At 61.3% G+C, this 13745-nt stretch overlaps 1 protein-coding gene across 2 annotated transcripts; it reads right to left on the bottom strand.

The window, feature by feature from the left end:
* Positions 1 to 456: 456 nt before the first annotated feature.
* LOC101537861 (ubiquinol-cytochrome-c reductase complex assembly factor 2) lies at positions 457 to 11311 on the bottom strand. Of its 2 annotated transcripts, none has more exons than XM_004617656.2 (4): positions 11127 to 11303; positions 4091 to 4165; positions 3377 to 3446; positions 457 to 633 (listed from the first exon to the last, which is right to left on the bottom strand). In XM_004617656.2, exons 1-4 carry the CDS (start codon positions 11262 to 11264, stop codon positions 506 to 508), a joined length of 411 nt encoding a protein of 136 aa, XP_004617713.1. In that variant the 5' UTR covers positions 11265 to 11303; the 3' UTR covers positions 457 to 505. The 2 variants fall into 2 exon arrangements, with proteins under 2 accessions (XP_004617713.1, XP_054982331.1); XM_055126356.1 differs by lacking the exon at positions 457 to 633 and adding an exon at positions 769 to 1265 and having other exon boundaries at positions 11127 to 11311.
* Positions 11312 to 13745: the final 2434 nt, after the last annotated feature.

The following is a 13745-nucleotide window of genomic DNA, read 5'->3' as shown; positions in this document are numbered from 1 at the left end:
GTCACAGAGTGAAGCCCTGGCCCGCCTGCAACCCCACCGAGACCCCAAGCTGATGGGGAGGGAGGAGGACGTGCTCTGCCCCGGGGGCCTGGGGGTCAGAGGGCATGGAGGGCGTGCCAGCCAGGCTTGCCACCTCCCTCTGCTCCTGCTTGCCACAGGATGCCTTTCTCAATATTTACTGCTATTTCTGGCCGTTTCCCAGGAGCTCCTACAACAAAGGGGAGCCTGAGAAACTTGCCAGGAGCCAGTCGGGGCCCTGCAGGCCGCGCAGGAAACACCCTCCCCTCTCAGCCCTGCGCTCAGACGGGGCAGAACAGCTGCGCTTCCTCTCCCGGGGACTCCCCTGCGGACAGAAAGGGCCCAGGCTCTCCAGGTGCCCGCGGCCGGGCCGGGGCGTTCCTCGGGACAGCAGCCCTGCTCCCATCCGCGATCTGAGTCATGCCCAAACACTGCCGACAGGATCAGGACCCTTTTATTTCCGGCGGCCATATTCGTGTCCTGGCACCTAGGTGCGCGTGCGAGACAAGGGCTCAGTCCAGGCCTTGTGCTTCTCGTCGGAACTCCGGGAGGTGAACTTCTCCTGCAGTTTCTTCCACAGGCCTTTGTTCATGTCCTTGAACTCCTCCAGGGTGTCTGCCAAGGCGGGGAAGAGAAACCCGGGTGTGAACTCTGTCCCACACGTGCACGCTCCTCTGGGTTGCTCTTTCTTTCTCACAGAGTAGGTTCTAGGAAAAGGGAAGTGCAGCCCCATCTGATAAGGCACTGAGATAAGGCAATGGGAAAGGAACTGTGAGGGGCAGCTGTGGGCTCTCGGCGGGGGCCCCCCTCGCCCCGAGCTCCAGCCCACACCCTGCGGGCACAGTGTCTCTGGGTCTGTCTTGGGGCTCGCTAGCTCAGCACCCTTCCTTGGTGTGCAGCCACAAGGAGGGGGACCCCCCAACCCCCATCCCCTGCCAAGTCCTGTTAAGTCAATTTCTTCATCCTACGGGACTCAGTAAAAGGGACACAGATACCTGCCTGGAAGGCTGTGGGACGCGAGGAAGTAACGGAGGTGACTTATCTGGCACTCAGGAACAGGTGGCGATGGGGCCGCCGATGGCTGCACGCCAGGGGCCGGGGCTCCCTCCCTGGCACCACGCTGTCCCTGAGCACCCCCAGGGGGGATTCAGAAAGCAGACAAAGGTGGTGGCAGAGTTGGAGGGGTCCTTGTGTCAGGCAGACACGGCCTCCAAAAGGTCCCGGAAGGGTTTCCCAGTCGAGGGCATCTGGAGCCAGAAAATCCTATTCGGCAGCTGACGTGCACGTGGGCCCTTACGCGTTAGAGGCTACCACTCCCCGCCCCCGCCCCAGCCGTGACCAGCTTCTCCACACACAGTACACAGCCTGCGTGCGAACCCACCCTCGGGAGATGCCACAGAGGAAGCTTCCCCGTAGCTAAACTTTTACGGTACCTACTTTTACTCCTGTTTTCAGTTTAGCTTTTCACAATAGTGTGTGAATCTCCTAGCTTGAACTGTGTTTGCTGACACTGGAGAAGGGCTGGGGCCGAGTGTAAGGGACTTGCCCTGACTGTGTGAGACCCTGGGTTTGAGCCCACGGCCCCTCAAAGAAAGGAAAAGGCGGGGGGAAGCTTTCCCAATCTGGGTGCCCCATCAAACCCAAACCCAAACAAACTCACAAAGGCACGTCCCAGGAGGACGGTGACTTGCAGTCTGCCTGCACTATTTTTTTTTTCTTTTGGGGTCACACCCAGCAATGCTCAAGGGTTACTCCTGGCTCTGCACTCAGGAATTACTCCTGGCAGTGCTTGGGGGACCATATGGGATGCCGGGGATCGAACCCGGGTCAGCCGCATGCAAGGCAAACGCCCTCCCCTCTCTGCTATCACTCTGGCCCCCCTGCCTGCACTATTACTGTCCTGGACCCCACCGGCAGCCGGGGACAGACGCCAGACAGGTCCTCATGCCGGGCACGGCTCTACCACAGTAGCCACATCCTGGCCCCGAGCACCGTCCGTGGGCTTGTGACGAGATCAGTCACATCTCTCACCGGCTGTCCCCCCAGCCCAGGTTCTGGACCTGCCGTTTCTACAAGCTCCCTTGCAGGGCACAAAATAGAACATGAGGCCTTAGTTTCTGGCCCTGCTGGACACGTGAGCTCGCATGTGGGCCTGGGAAGTGGGCAGGTGTTTCCTTGTCCCGGGAGGGGAGGGGAGAGGAGCATCCTGTAGGTTTACTCTCGTGGTGGCAGCGCGAACAAGAGGCTGCTGTCAGGACAGACCCTGCAGCGGTCGCCGGCCTGGTGCCTAGCCCACACACTGCGCCACCGGGGGCACCCCTGAGGATCAACAAGGGCAGAGGCTGAGCTTCCAGGACTCAGTTCCAGCCCACCTGCAAGTTCACGTCCACCTCTGAGGCCCTTGCAAGGAGACCATGCGTCCGTGCAGGTTCCTCACGTGAGCTTCGGGGTGGGGGAGACAGTTATATCTCTATACAGATATATGCCGTAAAATATATTTTTAAAATTGGAAATAAAGTCATGGGCCAAAATAAAATAAAAGTCTCTTCACCCCAGTTTTCCAGGGAGCATTGTAATAAAAATAGGATCACAGTGACATACAACGGCAGGTGATGCCACCAGGGTTTCAATCTGCTCTGAGTAAGAGTTTTCTGGAAGGTCAAATCCCCGAAGCTTAGCTGGAAAAGCACTGCCAGAGGGAGATGAAAGAGAAATTTCTAGAGTACCAGAAGGCAAATGTTTTAGAGCCACACCTTCCCAGGAAAGGTTAGCCTATTTTTATATAGCATATCCCTGAAAATAAAAATAGCAATTTTCCAGAACCTGCCTTCTTTACCCCAGGTCACCCTGCCATCACCCTGCCTCTCCCTTCAGAGGGTCCTTCTCTGTAACTGGGGCCCCTCGTTAACGCCGGACTCCATCGAGCTAACCCCTGTCTAGCGCACACACCGTGCCCGCCCCAGGTTGGAGCGCTCTCAGGCGGATATCCCCACAGACTGTTACCAAATGGCTTTTTGTTTTAATTAAAGCCCTCATTGTTTATAAAGCCCCCTTAGGACCATAAAAATAAATTCATTTTCCTTCCATCCTGATTCCGACTACTTCCATTTGGCAGATAACAATTCCCCCGTCCCCTGCTGCCCGGCCCTTGAATGCAAACGCTCTAAAGATGGATCTCGCTATTTTGAATAATGCCTTTGACCTTCGCCAGGCCCCAGCCCTGCAGCTTTGGAGCTTTCGGAGCTGAGCTGTCCTCACAAGCCTTTCCATCCAGCCAAGCTGTCATACGAGCCAATTCCCCTGGCCCTGGGACCCCATCACTGAGAACCCAACTGGAACGGACGGTCGTGTCCAGTACCTGTGGACAGGATCAGCTTGTATTCCTCCAGGGACAGGCCGCTGAAGCTTGTTTCTCTGGGACGAGGGTACTAGTTGCAAGGAGATAGAGAGAAGAGAGGTCAGGGGGGCTTCTTCGAGCCCACCAGAACCTGGGCATCTTGGGGGAAGCTCTGGCACCACGCACGGTGGAGGGAGTCTGGGGGCCAGAGGCCGACACGGAGAGCAGCGCCACCTGCAGGTCAAGTCGTAACACAGCAAGACCCTGTTTCCGCCAACCCACAGGGAACAGGGCTGTGGCTCAGGGGCGGCTCACATGCACAGGTCAATGTGCGGGAGATACCGACACTCCACGGGCGGGCACGTGGCCTTTGTGGAGTGACTGGACACATTTCTCAAGTCTGGGAAAAGTCAACACCAAGTGGGACCTGACAGTGATCCCGTCACAACTGAGTTCGAGAAACCCCTCCGAAAGGACTTTGTCAGCCACCCCAGTTCTGTCAGAGCGGAGGGTCGTGAGGGCCACACGGGAGCACCCCTTTCACGGCTCTCCCCCGGGATTAGCAGGAGCAGCCATGCACATGGCCTGAAAGACCCTCGGGGAGCCTCGGAGGGCCTGCTGGAAACTACCGGCCGCGTAGGAAAGGAGCAAAGCCGCACCTCTGCACGAAGCATGTGAACCCACAGGGTTCCCTGCATCCCGAGCGGCTGTCCCGCCCCACCTGCAAACACTCACCTTGTGTTTGTAGTAGTTCGAATGCAGCCTCGCCAAGCTCTCGTACATCTCGTCGCAGACCTCGGGCTCCTGGACCTGTCGGAGAGACCTGCAAGTTAGCCCTGAGGCCCCACGGAAGCTCCCGCTCACCCCGGGCCTGGCTGCTCCCTGGGAAGAGCGTCAGAAATCACCTCTGCAAAGGACGGACCCCCACCGGCCCGCCCACAGCGCCCCACCAGGCAGCAAGCCTCGAGGAGAACTCTGGGACCGGGAGCTGCCCCTTGGGCAGCAGTGGAAGAGACGGCTGCAGACAGGGAGGACAACAGGCTCAGGGGGCGGTGGACGGCAGGAGGGAGACACACGGGTGCAGAGGGGAGGGTCGGGCTGGGGCAGAGGCTGGCACGGAGGGGGAGCGGTAGGAACGCGCTATCCCAAGGTCTTTGACTGCAGGACAAGGAGCCCGGACTGGGGAGGATCAAAGTGTCCCCCCCCCTTGCTTTCTGTTTTGGGCGCTCCCCAGCAGTGATCAGGGCGGGACCCAGGGGGTGAGAGGGACCAGCCGGGCTCCGGTATGCAAAGCAAGCACTCCAGCCGCTGAGTCATCTCCCCGGCCCCCAAAGAGCTTTTTTGAGTTAAGCCTTCAATATGAAATGTATTAAATAAAGCATCTTTTATGAAAGGCAAAGGAAAGGAATCATCTGAGCAGCTTTCATCTGCGCTAAGTGGGGGGCGGCTGAACTTGCACCAGGAGAGAAACATGAGACTGGGCCGGGGGAGTGGAGGAGGCCCGGAGGCCCATGGCCTGCGGGGACGGACACCTGCTCCCCAGACCGTCCACGCTCCCGCTGGGACGAGAGAGCAGAAGCTTCTCCCTCCACACCCCTTTCTAGTCTTCTCCTCGCTCTGCCCTAGTTATTATTTATCAATCTGCCAAGAATTCTCCCAAGCTCCCCAGAACAAAACTCTGTTCCTCCACAGAATTCAGATGATGGATTTTCCCAACGCAAACTCTTTCTCAGAGAAGGCAGAACATACATAAAACATTTGCTAAGCGTCTTAATAAGGCAGCTCCACCTCTGCCTCTGCGATGACCATCAAGGCCCCAAGAGAAAGATGACCGACACTCTGATGGACCCAGCAGATGCGGCCTGGGCGACCCACTGGGGAAGGCTCAGGCCACTGCAGCAGGAGACTCCAGGCGGGGGAGGCGGCAGCGCTCGCTGAGCCGACGGGGTATGGGCTGAGGGGCTGGGACAGGCCGCCTGGGAGCGACTGCCAGAGGCAAGTCCAGCGTGAACACAATTCTCGGCCTGCACCTGGGGGGAGGACCTGCCGGGCAGGGCACCCCTGGGAGTGATGCCCGCACAGGCTTGGGCACTGTCCCCGCGTGGCCGGGCATGGCCCCCAAGCCAGCCAAGGCGATGAGCCGCAGGTTCCCAGCAGGACAGGCCGGGGGAAAGCCGGCACCCAGCTTCAAAGACTAGTCTAGAGACTCAGAAAACAGCTGCTTCACCCTCTGCTGGCTGGCCATCCTCGTCAGAGGGGTGGGCCCCAGAGAGCGGGGCCCCTGGCGACGCGGGCACCACCTCCTCCCCTCGCTGGCCCGTCACTGCGCTCCTCTGCCCGTGCAGCTTCCCCGCCCCGCCAGGAGTGGCCGCAGCCCCTGCCCTCCACGCTGCCAGGTTTCGGCACGTCTCCTGGAGCAAGGACCCTCTGATGCCAGCACCGCCGACCTGTCAGACTGACCACCGCTCGTCACCTCTTTCCCTCCCCCTCAGCACACGGCCCTGCCCACAGTCCTGGTCCTCACTCCTGGGGCCCTTTCGCCCCGTCTCGTCTCTCGGGGGGGGGGGGGGGTTCCTCGGTCCTTGTCGCCCAGGCACGGCCAATCCCGAACCAGCAGTCCACCTCCACCGGTCTCTTAAAGGGGAGATATTAATAGTCCCTCCTGACTCCGGGGGGCTGTGGGAGGTGACGCTCGAGGCCGCGGCCGACCCGCCCGCCTGCTGGGAGCGGGATGCTAAGGCCAGGGTCTGGTCAGGCCGTACACAGCCACGGCGGGAAAGACAGGCCGCACAACTGTGCCGCAAAGGCGGGGGTGGGGTGGGGGGGCCCAGTGCTGGTGCCTCTGACCCCAGGGCAGCGGTTAGGCTGTCATAGGCTGTCATCAGCAGGCGAGGGAGGGAGCAGGGAGTGCGAGAGGGGAAGTGGGGACGGGATGGGAAGTGGCCGGGCCTCACCTCGCTCCCGCATGACCAGTCTTTAGACTGAGGCTGAGGGGGCAGGTCAGCCCAGGGGGGCCACACACAGCAGGGGCAGGGGGCGGGGGGAGCATGTCTGGCCGATGCCTCTGGCACTGTCCCTGAGGCACGGTCCCCAGGCAACAAGCCCTGAGCCCCGACCCCCAGCCACGGCCCAGGTCCCCTTCGTGACGGGGCGGCAGGGCAGAGGGGAGACGGGGAGAAGAGCAGAGGGTCTGTGTGTGTAATACAGAGTGACCCCATGTGCCAGGCCCGTCCCCGTGTCACAGGCCACAGTGAGGGACGAGAAGAGGAACTGACGGGCCCGGGATCAACCACCAGCTCATGAACTTGATGCTGGGGCAATAAAAACTCCCCACAACTGGTCACCCCACTCCGCACCTGTGGTCTGCCCGCGTCTGCAGGCGGCAGTGAAAGCAGGGGAGGGACACTGAGGTCTGCCACTTTCCCGTCACCGTGGCCACACCTGCCCCAGCTCAGTAACCCGGCGTGCCTGGTGGGCAGCAGTGACAGACAGACAGACGGACGTCCTGTCTAGCCCCAGAGGCTTCACGCACGCCTGCCCCTCACCCCGTCCCAGCACCCCCACACCTGAAACAGTTTCCCTGACGAAACGTACCCTGCACTTTCAGAAACAGCCTCACACACAAGCTTTAAATAACCTGATGTTTGCATTCGCAGCTAATGAGATTACGGCTGTTTTAGGACTAATGGCAGCGCCGGGTTTGCAGAAGGCAGCGGAAGGGCAGGATGAAAAATTCAGCGCTGGCTCCTCCACGTGAATGAAATAGATGTTCAGCTGACAAAGTGTCCTTTAGGGCTCTATTTCTGCGCCTTTCGCATTTCCCCCTGCTCAGTCGTTCGGTAAATTTCTCTTTACCATATTAAACTTTTATACATACAAATCTACACTGGTGCTGCAGGCAGTGAGGCTGATTTTTAAAACTGAAGTCTGGGTGGTGACAGCCACGGGCATGGCCCCTGTCCCAGCGGCACCGAGGGAGGGAGGGAGGCACTTTCTGGGGGAGAGCGTGTTGCAGACCGCTTTGCTAATTAGGTGGTGCTGGAATCGGGCCAGGCGGGCCACGGAGGACGGTGCTCATGACCAGCTAACGGACTTCTGGGATGAGTCACTCCATGATGGAAGGAAGCCCCGAGTCAACCGGAAACAAGTTACCTGAGCACTGACAGACAGGAGGGGAGGGAGGCGAGACGCCAGGAAGACTAAGCCTGGCCCGGAGACCCCGACCCCGACGGGCGCCTGCTCGGCCGGCAGTGCCACTGCAGGGACAGTCCGAGCCCCACACCTCAGGGCCCAATAGGGGAGTGGCGGGGTGTCTTCAGCAGGGACAAGGAGGGCCTCGAGGCCTGGGAAGCCACAGCCCCTGCAGGACGGGCAGGAGGGCAGGTGGTGAGGACACGCTGGCTGGGGCGGGCCACAGGCGGGAGTGACAGGTGAGCCCAAGGGTGGCGTGGCAGAGCGCCCGTGAGGGGAGTGGGGCCCCTCGCCGAGGCCAGGGACCTCTGGGGAGAGTGGGCCACTCGCAGAGATCACTCGAGACCTCTGGGGACGGCAAGGACCTCACACGATCGGCACTCAAGGAGGAGGGGCACGCACGCACGGGCCCTGCCTCCCGCCTCACGCAGACCGGCAACAGGGTCACTCTCAGAACTGGGGACAGCACAAGCAGCTCTGAGGTCACTGCCACACCGGGAGGTGGCAGCAGCCCTGGGAGCCAGACGCCCACTGGGAGGACTGAGACCACCGGGCTCCGGAGACCTCTGCAGCCCCTACTGACACAGCCCCAAAGCCAAGACAAGGCTCACGTCCTTCCCGCCCGCCGCCGTGCATGCTGCAACCTGGACGGCCAGCCACGCCGGGCAGCTCCCGGAGGGCCAGTCCCTTCCTCCATGCCCCCCAGAGCCACGCGTGCCACCGGCTGGTGAGCACTGGTGCAGTCAGGGCTCTCTGGCTCGCTAAACTCACAAGGATCTGCTCCTGCTGGCTCCTGCCGACGGCCACAGTGGCTTTGCATCCTCCTCGCTGCCGACCCCCGTATCAGTGCTGACCCGTCACTGCACCCCTACATCACTGCTGTCCCTTGCGGGCTGCAGGAAGTGCATGTATTCCAGGACCTGGACTCAAGGGCGGGGCAGGACCCTGCGAGTGGCCGCAAAAGACCCCAGGGCGAGGCAGAGCTGTCGGGGCTGGAGCAGCCCGCCCCCCTCCCCTGGGGGTGTGCGTGAGGGGTGGACAGTGAGAGCCCCCGGGAGGTCAGACACAGGCCGCACTCGTCCCGTCGGGTGGCCTGGCTTTCTAGTGAGTCTGGCTTTCCGGGGTGGTCCTGTCCTCAGCAGGAAGACAGGGGTTGACCCCAACACAGGGAGACCTGTCATTCCTTGTCACCTATGGCCCGGAAGCATGAGTGGGGTGGTGGTGCCCAGTGCTCATGAGCAAGAGGGGCCTTTCCTGCAGGAAGCAGTGACTCGGGAACAATGACAGCCACGTGGGCGGGGCCAGGGACCGCCCGCTGCCCCTGCCTGTCTGCCTTGTCCTGCCACGGACCCCAAGTATGTAAAATGGGACGAGGAACAGCCCCCTCAGCTGAACGTGCACCACCCCGCGTGCGGTCCCCGAGAATGTGCCCATGGTGTCCGGTCCTGTGGCTCAGATGCAACAGGCCACGCGGAGGCTGCCTGCCTCTTGCCTCCACTGCAGGGCTGGCGGCGGCGCTGGCCGGGCCAGTCCCTTTAGCCAACCGGACCCAATGCCCACTGCCTGCGGTCAGCTGCCAGCTGGGTGACACACTGGCCGGAAGCACCTTCCTTCCTCGCAGGCAATCCTGAACTGCAGCAAGGATCCCTCCGAACACGACGTCCGTGAGTTCCTAAGCTGGGAGCACTGTGATGCCTCCGGTGAGCCAGGCCCCTGTGTCTGTGCTCTTCACCAGGACTCAGTGCTCACTGGGAGCACCTGCCCGGCCAGGACGCGCATCCAGTCACGGCTCAGACCTCGGGGCCCTTCCCCAGCACAGGGACGCAAAGGTGACACCTCCCGAAGACCGAGCTCTCCCCTCCTCCCCTTGTCCTCTCACACACCAAGTCCGATGGTCCAACAGCGCCCAACTGGGCGCCCCCAGGCCCCGCACAAGCCGCCAACATTTCCCGCCTCCTTGCTGGGGGCTCCACCGCCCTCTGCTACATCTGCAACTCAATCTCTGCTACATCTGCAACCCAATCGACAATCTGCCTCCCTAGCCATAACCAACCATGTTTCCTTCAGGACAGTTACTGATGTCCTGAAGGAAACACAGCTCCATCTCTTCTTGCAAAGCTCGAGGGAAGAGCAAGCAGGGAGCAGCACCGGAGAACACATCTGGGGTCTGCAGAGCTGGGATCTGACGGGACGCTGGCCTTCGAGGGCCTGAGGCCTTGGCCTGGGAAGAGCACTGTAAAGGGAGTAGGAAAAGGCCCCTCCTTTCAACAGAGGCCATGAGCTAGACCCTCCATCCATGCATCTCAGCTGCCAACCTGCAGCCTCGTTTCCAAGAGGCGACACTGTACCTTCCTGCTCCGAGGGCGCAACTAGACGGGACAAGGCCGAGAAGGAAAACGGGAAGCTGCTCCGGCAGGCGTTAGCCCGCGTCTGCAGAGGCGTTCCTTCAGCTGTGGGCATCACATTTCTTAACTCTGACCTCCGGCCCGGGAGCCCTACGCGCAAATATAACTGCTGCCGACTCGACATTTCCACTGGAAGCCAGTCCGTCCCCGGGGCAGCTCAAGTTTAAGGTGTCCAATACCAAACCCGGGATGTTCTTCCCACACCCACCTGTTGTCATCTTGTCTTTCCCACGCGTAAATGGCACCCCGGTCCACCCAGCGCTCGGGCGAAAAACAATTCCAGTGGTAACCTTGGTTCCTCTCTCTTTACCTGGCACCGAATTTCTCAGGAGCCCTGCTGACACGCCTCCCTACGGCACCCCAGATCCGGTCCCAGCCGGCTCGGGGACTGACCCTCCACCGCCTCTCTGCTCTTCCTGCTGCCCTAGGGTCCAGACCCCGGGGCCACATGCTTGTGCACACGTCCAAGTGTCGGCTGCGTGGGGCTCTGGCCCCTTCTGGAATGCCCAAGGGCGCGGGACTGTGCATCTTCCCCTAGGTCACACCCATCATATGTCACCTAGCTGGCCTTGCCATCGCTAAAATGACTATTTTTTTTTAAAGTCATTTTCTCTATCCATCGAGGTACTCCTCCAGGATGTCACATCTGCCTACTATTTGTCCCGGAACTAGAACGTCCCAGAAGCGTCGCGCGGGCAGACCTGGGATTCATCGCTGCCCGCGTGGCATCGTGCAGACCTGGGAACGGGGCGGGCCGACAGAGGTGCTCTCCCCCCGGGGCCGCAACCCCGTCTTCAGGCCTGCCCCCCACACCCGGGGACCCGATCCTCTCTGCCCCCGGGTGCAGACGGAGACGCCCCGCCGGGACCCCAGGTAAGGGCTTCGTGGGGCAAGCGCGGCCCGAACCCAGCGCCGCGAAACTGGAGCAGGGGCAGGGGCAATGGACTCTGAGGCGGTCGCCAGCTGCCCCGACGCGGGACCACCACATCCCCCTACGATCCGGCCGCCGGATTCCCCCAGAGGCGCGGCCGGGGTGCAGCCGGGTGCCGGGGGCGGTCAGCGGGTCCGCGCGCACGTGCCGGCGCAGCGAGCGCGCATGCGCAGGCGCCGCAGTGGCCCCTCCTCCCCCGCGCCGCCACCGCGCCCGCCGCGGGCGGCCCCCACGGTCCGGTCACCTTGCTGTTCTCTCCCTCCCGAAAGGCCTGTGCCACCCGCTGCCGCAGGTAAGCACCCAAGTCTCGGCCCCGTTTGGTCTCGTCCACGGGCCACTCCTCACAGAGCTTAAGAAAACGCCGGTAGCGGCCGGCCGCCATCTTGAGCCCCGCGAGTGCCCGCCCCCGAGGGCGGGGCCGCACGTGCGCACGGGCGCGCGACCGGCGCGAGGGGCGGGGCGAGGAGCGCGCATGCGCCGCCCGGGCGCGCCGCGCGGCCGCCGGAGAGCGGCGCTGCGAGTCCTTCTGTGCGGCGTGAGCCAGCCGCCTCCGGGACGCGCGGGCTCCCAGGGGCCACGCAGGCGCCGAGGCCCCGGGGACAGCTTTGCTTCTTTCTCAGTGACTGCACAAGCCCCAGACTAGAAATCCCTCCTGCGGGACTTCTGCCGTTTTGCATAAACGGATGCATTTGCATGTAAACACAGGTGGTTTATTGGATGAAGATGTGTTTGGACTCCGTCTCAGGCACTTCATGGTTGGGGGCCCGCCGCCCCTTCTCTCAGCCCCAGGGCCTCTCGCTCCCGCTGCTTCTCTGCCGCATTTCCTCCTCTGTGCTTCCCGGCTCTTGTCCCTCTCTCCTCGCACCCCCATGCAACCCCTATCAGGTCCTGCCCAGGGCCCCTCCCCAGCCTGATGTTCCCCCCCCACCACCGCAGGTTTGGCCAGTGACGGGGGAGGGGGCGTTGATGTGATCTGGAAAGACTTCTTTCGCCAAGCTGTCTCCTGCACACCTCCAGATGCAGCGTCATGTGGAATACCCAGGTTTTCCTTTTCAAAAGACATCCCCAGCCTGCATGTTGTCAGTATAACCCTTGGCCCCACTCTGCGACATCACCATCTCTCTTTGTTTGTTTGTTTTTTGGGTCACACCCAGCGATGCACAGGGGTTACTCCTGGCTCTGCACTCAGGAATTACCCCTGGCGGTGCTCAGGGGACCATATGGGATGCTGGGACTCAAACCTGAGTTGGCCCCGTGCACGGCAAACACCCTACCCGCTGTGCTATTGCTATTGCTCCAGCCCCATCACCGTCTCTTTACCTGGCAGTGCTCGGGGCTCACTGGCAGGATTCAGGGTGAGAGAGATAGTACAGCATGTAGGGTGCTTGCCTTGCACGTGGCCTACCTACCCAGCTTTGATCCTTGGCATCCCATATGGTCCACCGAGCACTGCCAGGAGTAATTTCTGAGTGCAGAGCCAGGATAACCTCTGAGCACCACTGAGTGTGCCCTGCCCCCCCCAATTAAAAAAAAACAAGACTCCTGGCAGGGCTCATGGGATCATGTGGGGTTCTGGGACTTGAACCCTGGGCTGCCGTGTGCAAGGCGGGGGCTTTACCGCCGTACTATCTCTCTGACCCCAACACCATCTTCCTTTTAGCCAGAGCCATGCCAAGCACACACTTGACCTCCCTCTTCCTTCTTGCCCACCGCTGTTGGAGAGGTGAATCAGGAAGACTTAGCCTTAGACTGTAGGGGGAGGGGCTGCCCCAGGCTACCCTACCCAGACACAAAGTTCAGAGTGTCCTGGGCTTTCACTGGAGTGTTGGAGAAGACTGGGGTGGGGGAGGGATGGCAGCCTGGGACCCTGGCTGTGGGGGGCCTACAGGGAGGAAGATGAGAGCGGCTTCTGAAGATGGGTTCAGGCTGGAGCCCGAACGTGCTGGCGCTGGGGCAGGCCTGGGAGCAAGAGGAAGGCGAAGGGATTTGCAGAGCGGTCAGGGCAGGGGCTGGAGAGATAGTTCAGCAGTCAGGCCACTCCCCTTGCGTGCTACTCATCAGGGTTCGATCTCCCGCACCTCATACGGTCCCCGAGCCCCGCAGGAGTGATCCCTGAGCACCACTGGGTGTGATCCCGAAACAAAACAAAGAATGCTTGAATGAGACCCTCTGGGCACTTAGGATGTCTGATGTCCATTTGAGGCAGGTGAATCGAGGGATGTCCACCTGGGGTAGGAGAGTCCAGGGGAGGTGAAAATTCACCCCGGTCTGTCTCTGTGTCCCCAACAATACCTCTCTGTTCCGCCCTCACCATCAGCTCTTCTTATAGCCACGTAGTTCTCTCTCTGTCTCTCTCTCTGTCTCTCTCTGTCTCTCTGTCTCTTTCTCTCTCTCTCTTTTCACTGGGGGGCACATCCAGGGGTGTTCGGGATCCAGCCCTCCAGCCCTGGAGAACGATCACTCCAGCCCGCCACTGATCTTTCTGCCCCCTCTCGCAGGCCTTGTGCCCTGGCCCTCCGAGCCACCTCTGGGGGCCTGGCCCCGGCGGTCTGGCGGCTGCCCTGAGAGCCGGGAGCAAAGGTTTTATCTATTTACTCTCACGCCCCAGGCACCTCCCTGGATAGCGGGTGCCCCAAGGCCGCGTAAGTGCCGGAGGCCCCACCACAGCTGTGAGAACACCTGCCTCTGGGACAGATGCACGGCTGGCAGGGCCCGACGTGCACGTGCACATGTGTGTAGTGTCTGTATGTTTCTCTGTATGTCTGGTGTGTCTGTGTGTTTGTGCATGTGACTGTGTATGTGTGTGTGTCTTTGTGTGTGTGCATGTGTGCGTGTGTGTCTGTATGTCTTTGTGTGTGTCTCT

The sequence above is a fragment of the Sorex araneus genome, chromosome 2 (genome assembly GCF_027595985.1).
Source record: "Sorex araneus isolate mSorAra2 chromosome 2, mSorAra2.pri, whole genome shotgun sequence".
Lineage (NCBI taxonomy): Eukaryota > Metazoa > Chordata > Mammalia > Eulipotyphla > Soricidae > Sorex > Sorex araneus.
Note: the sequence above shows the minus strand (reverse complement) of the source record. Positions and strands in the feature narration are given on the sequence as shown.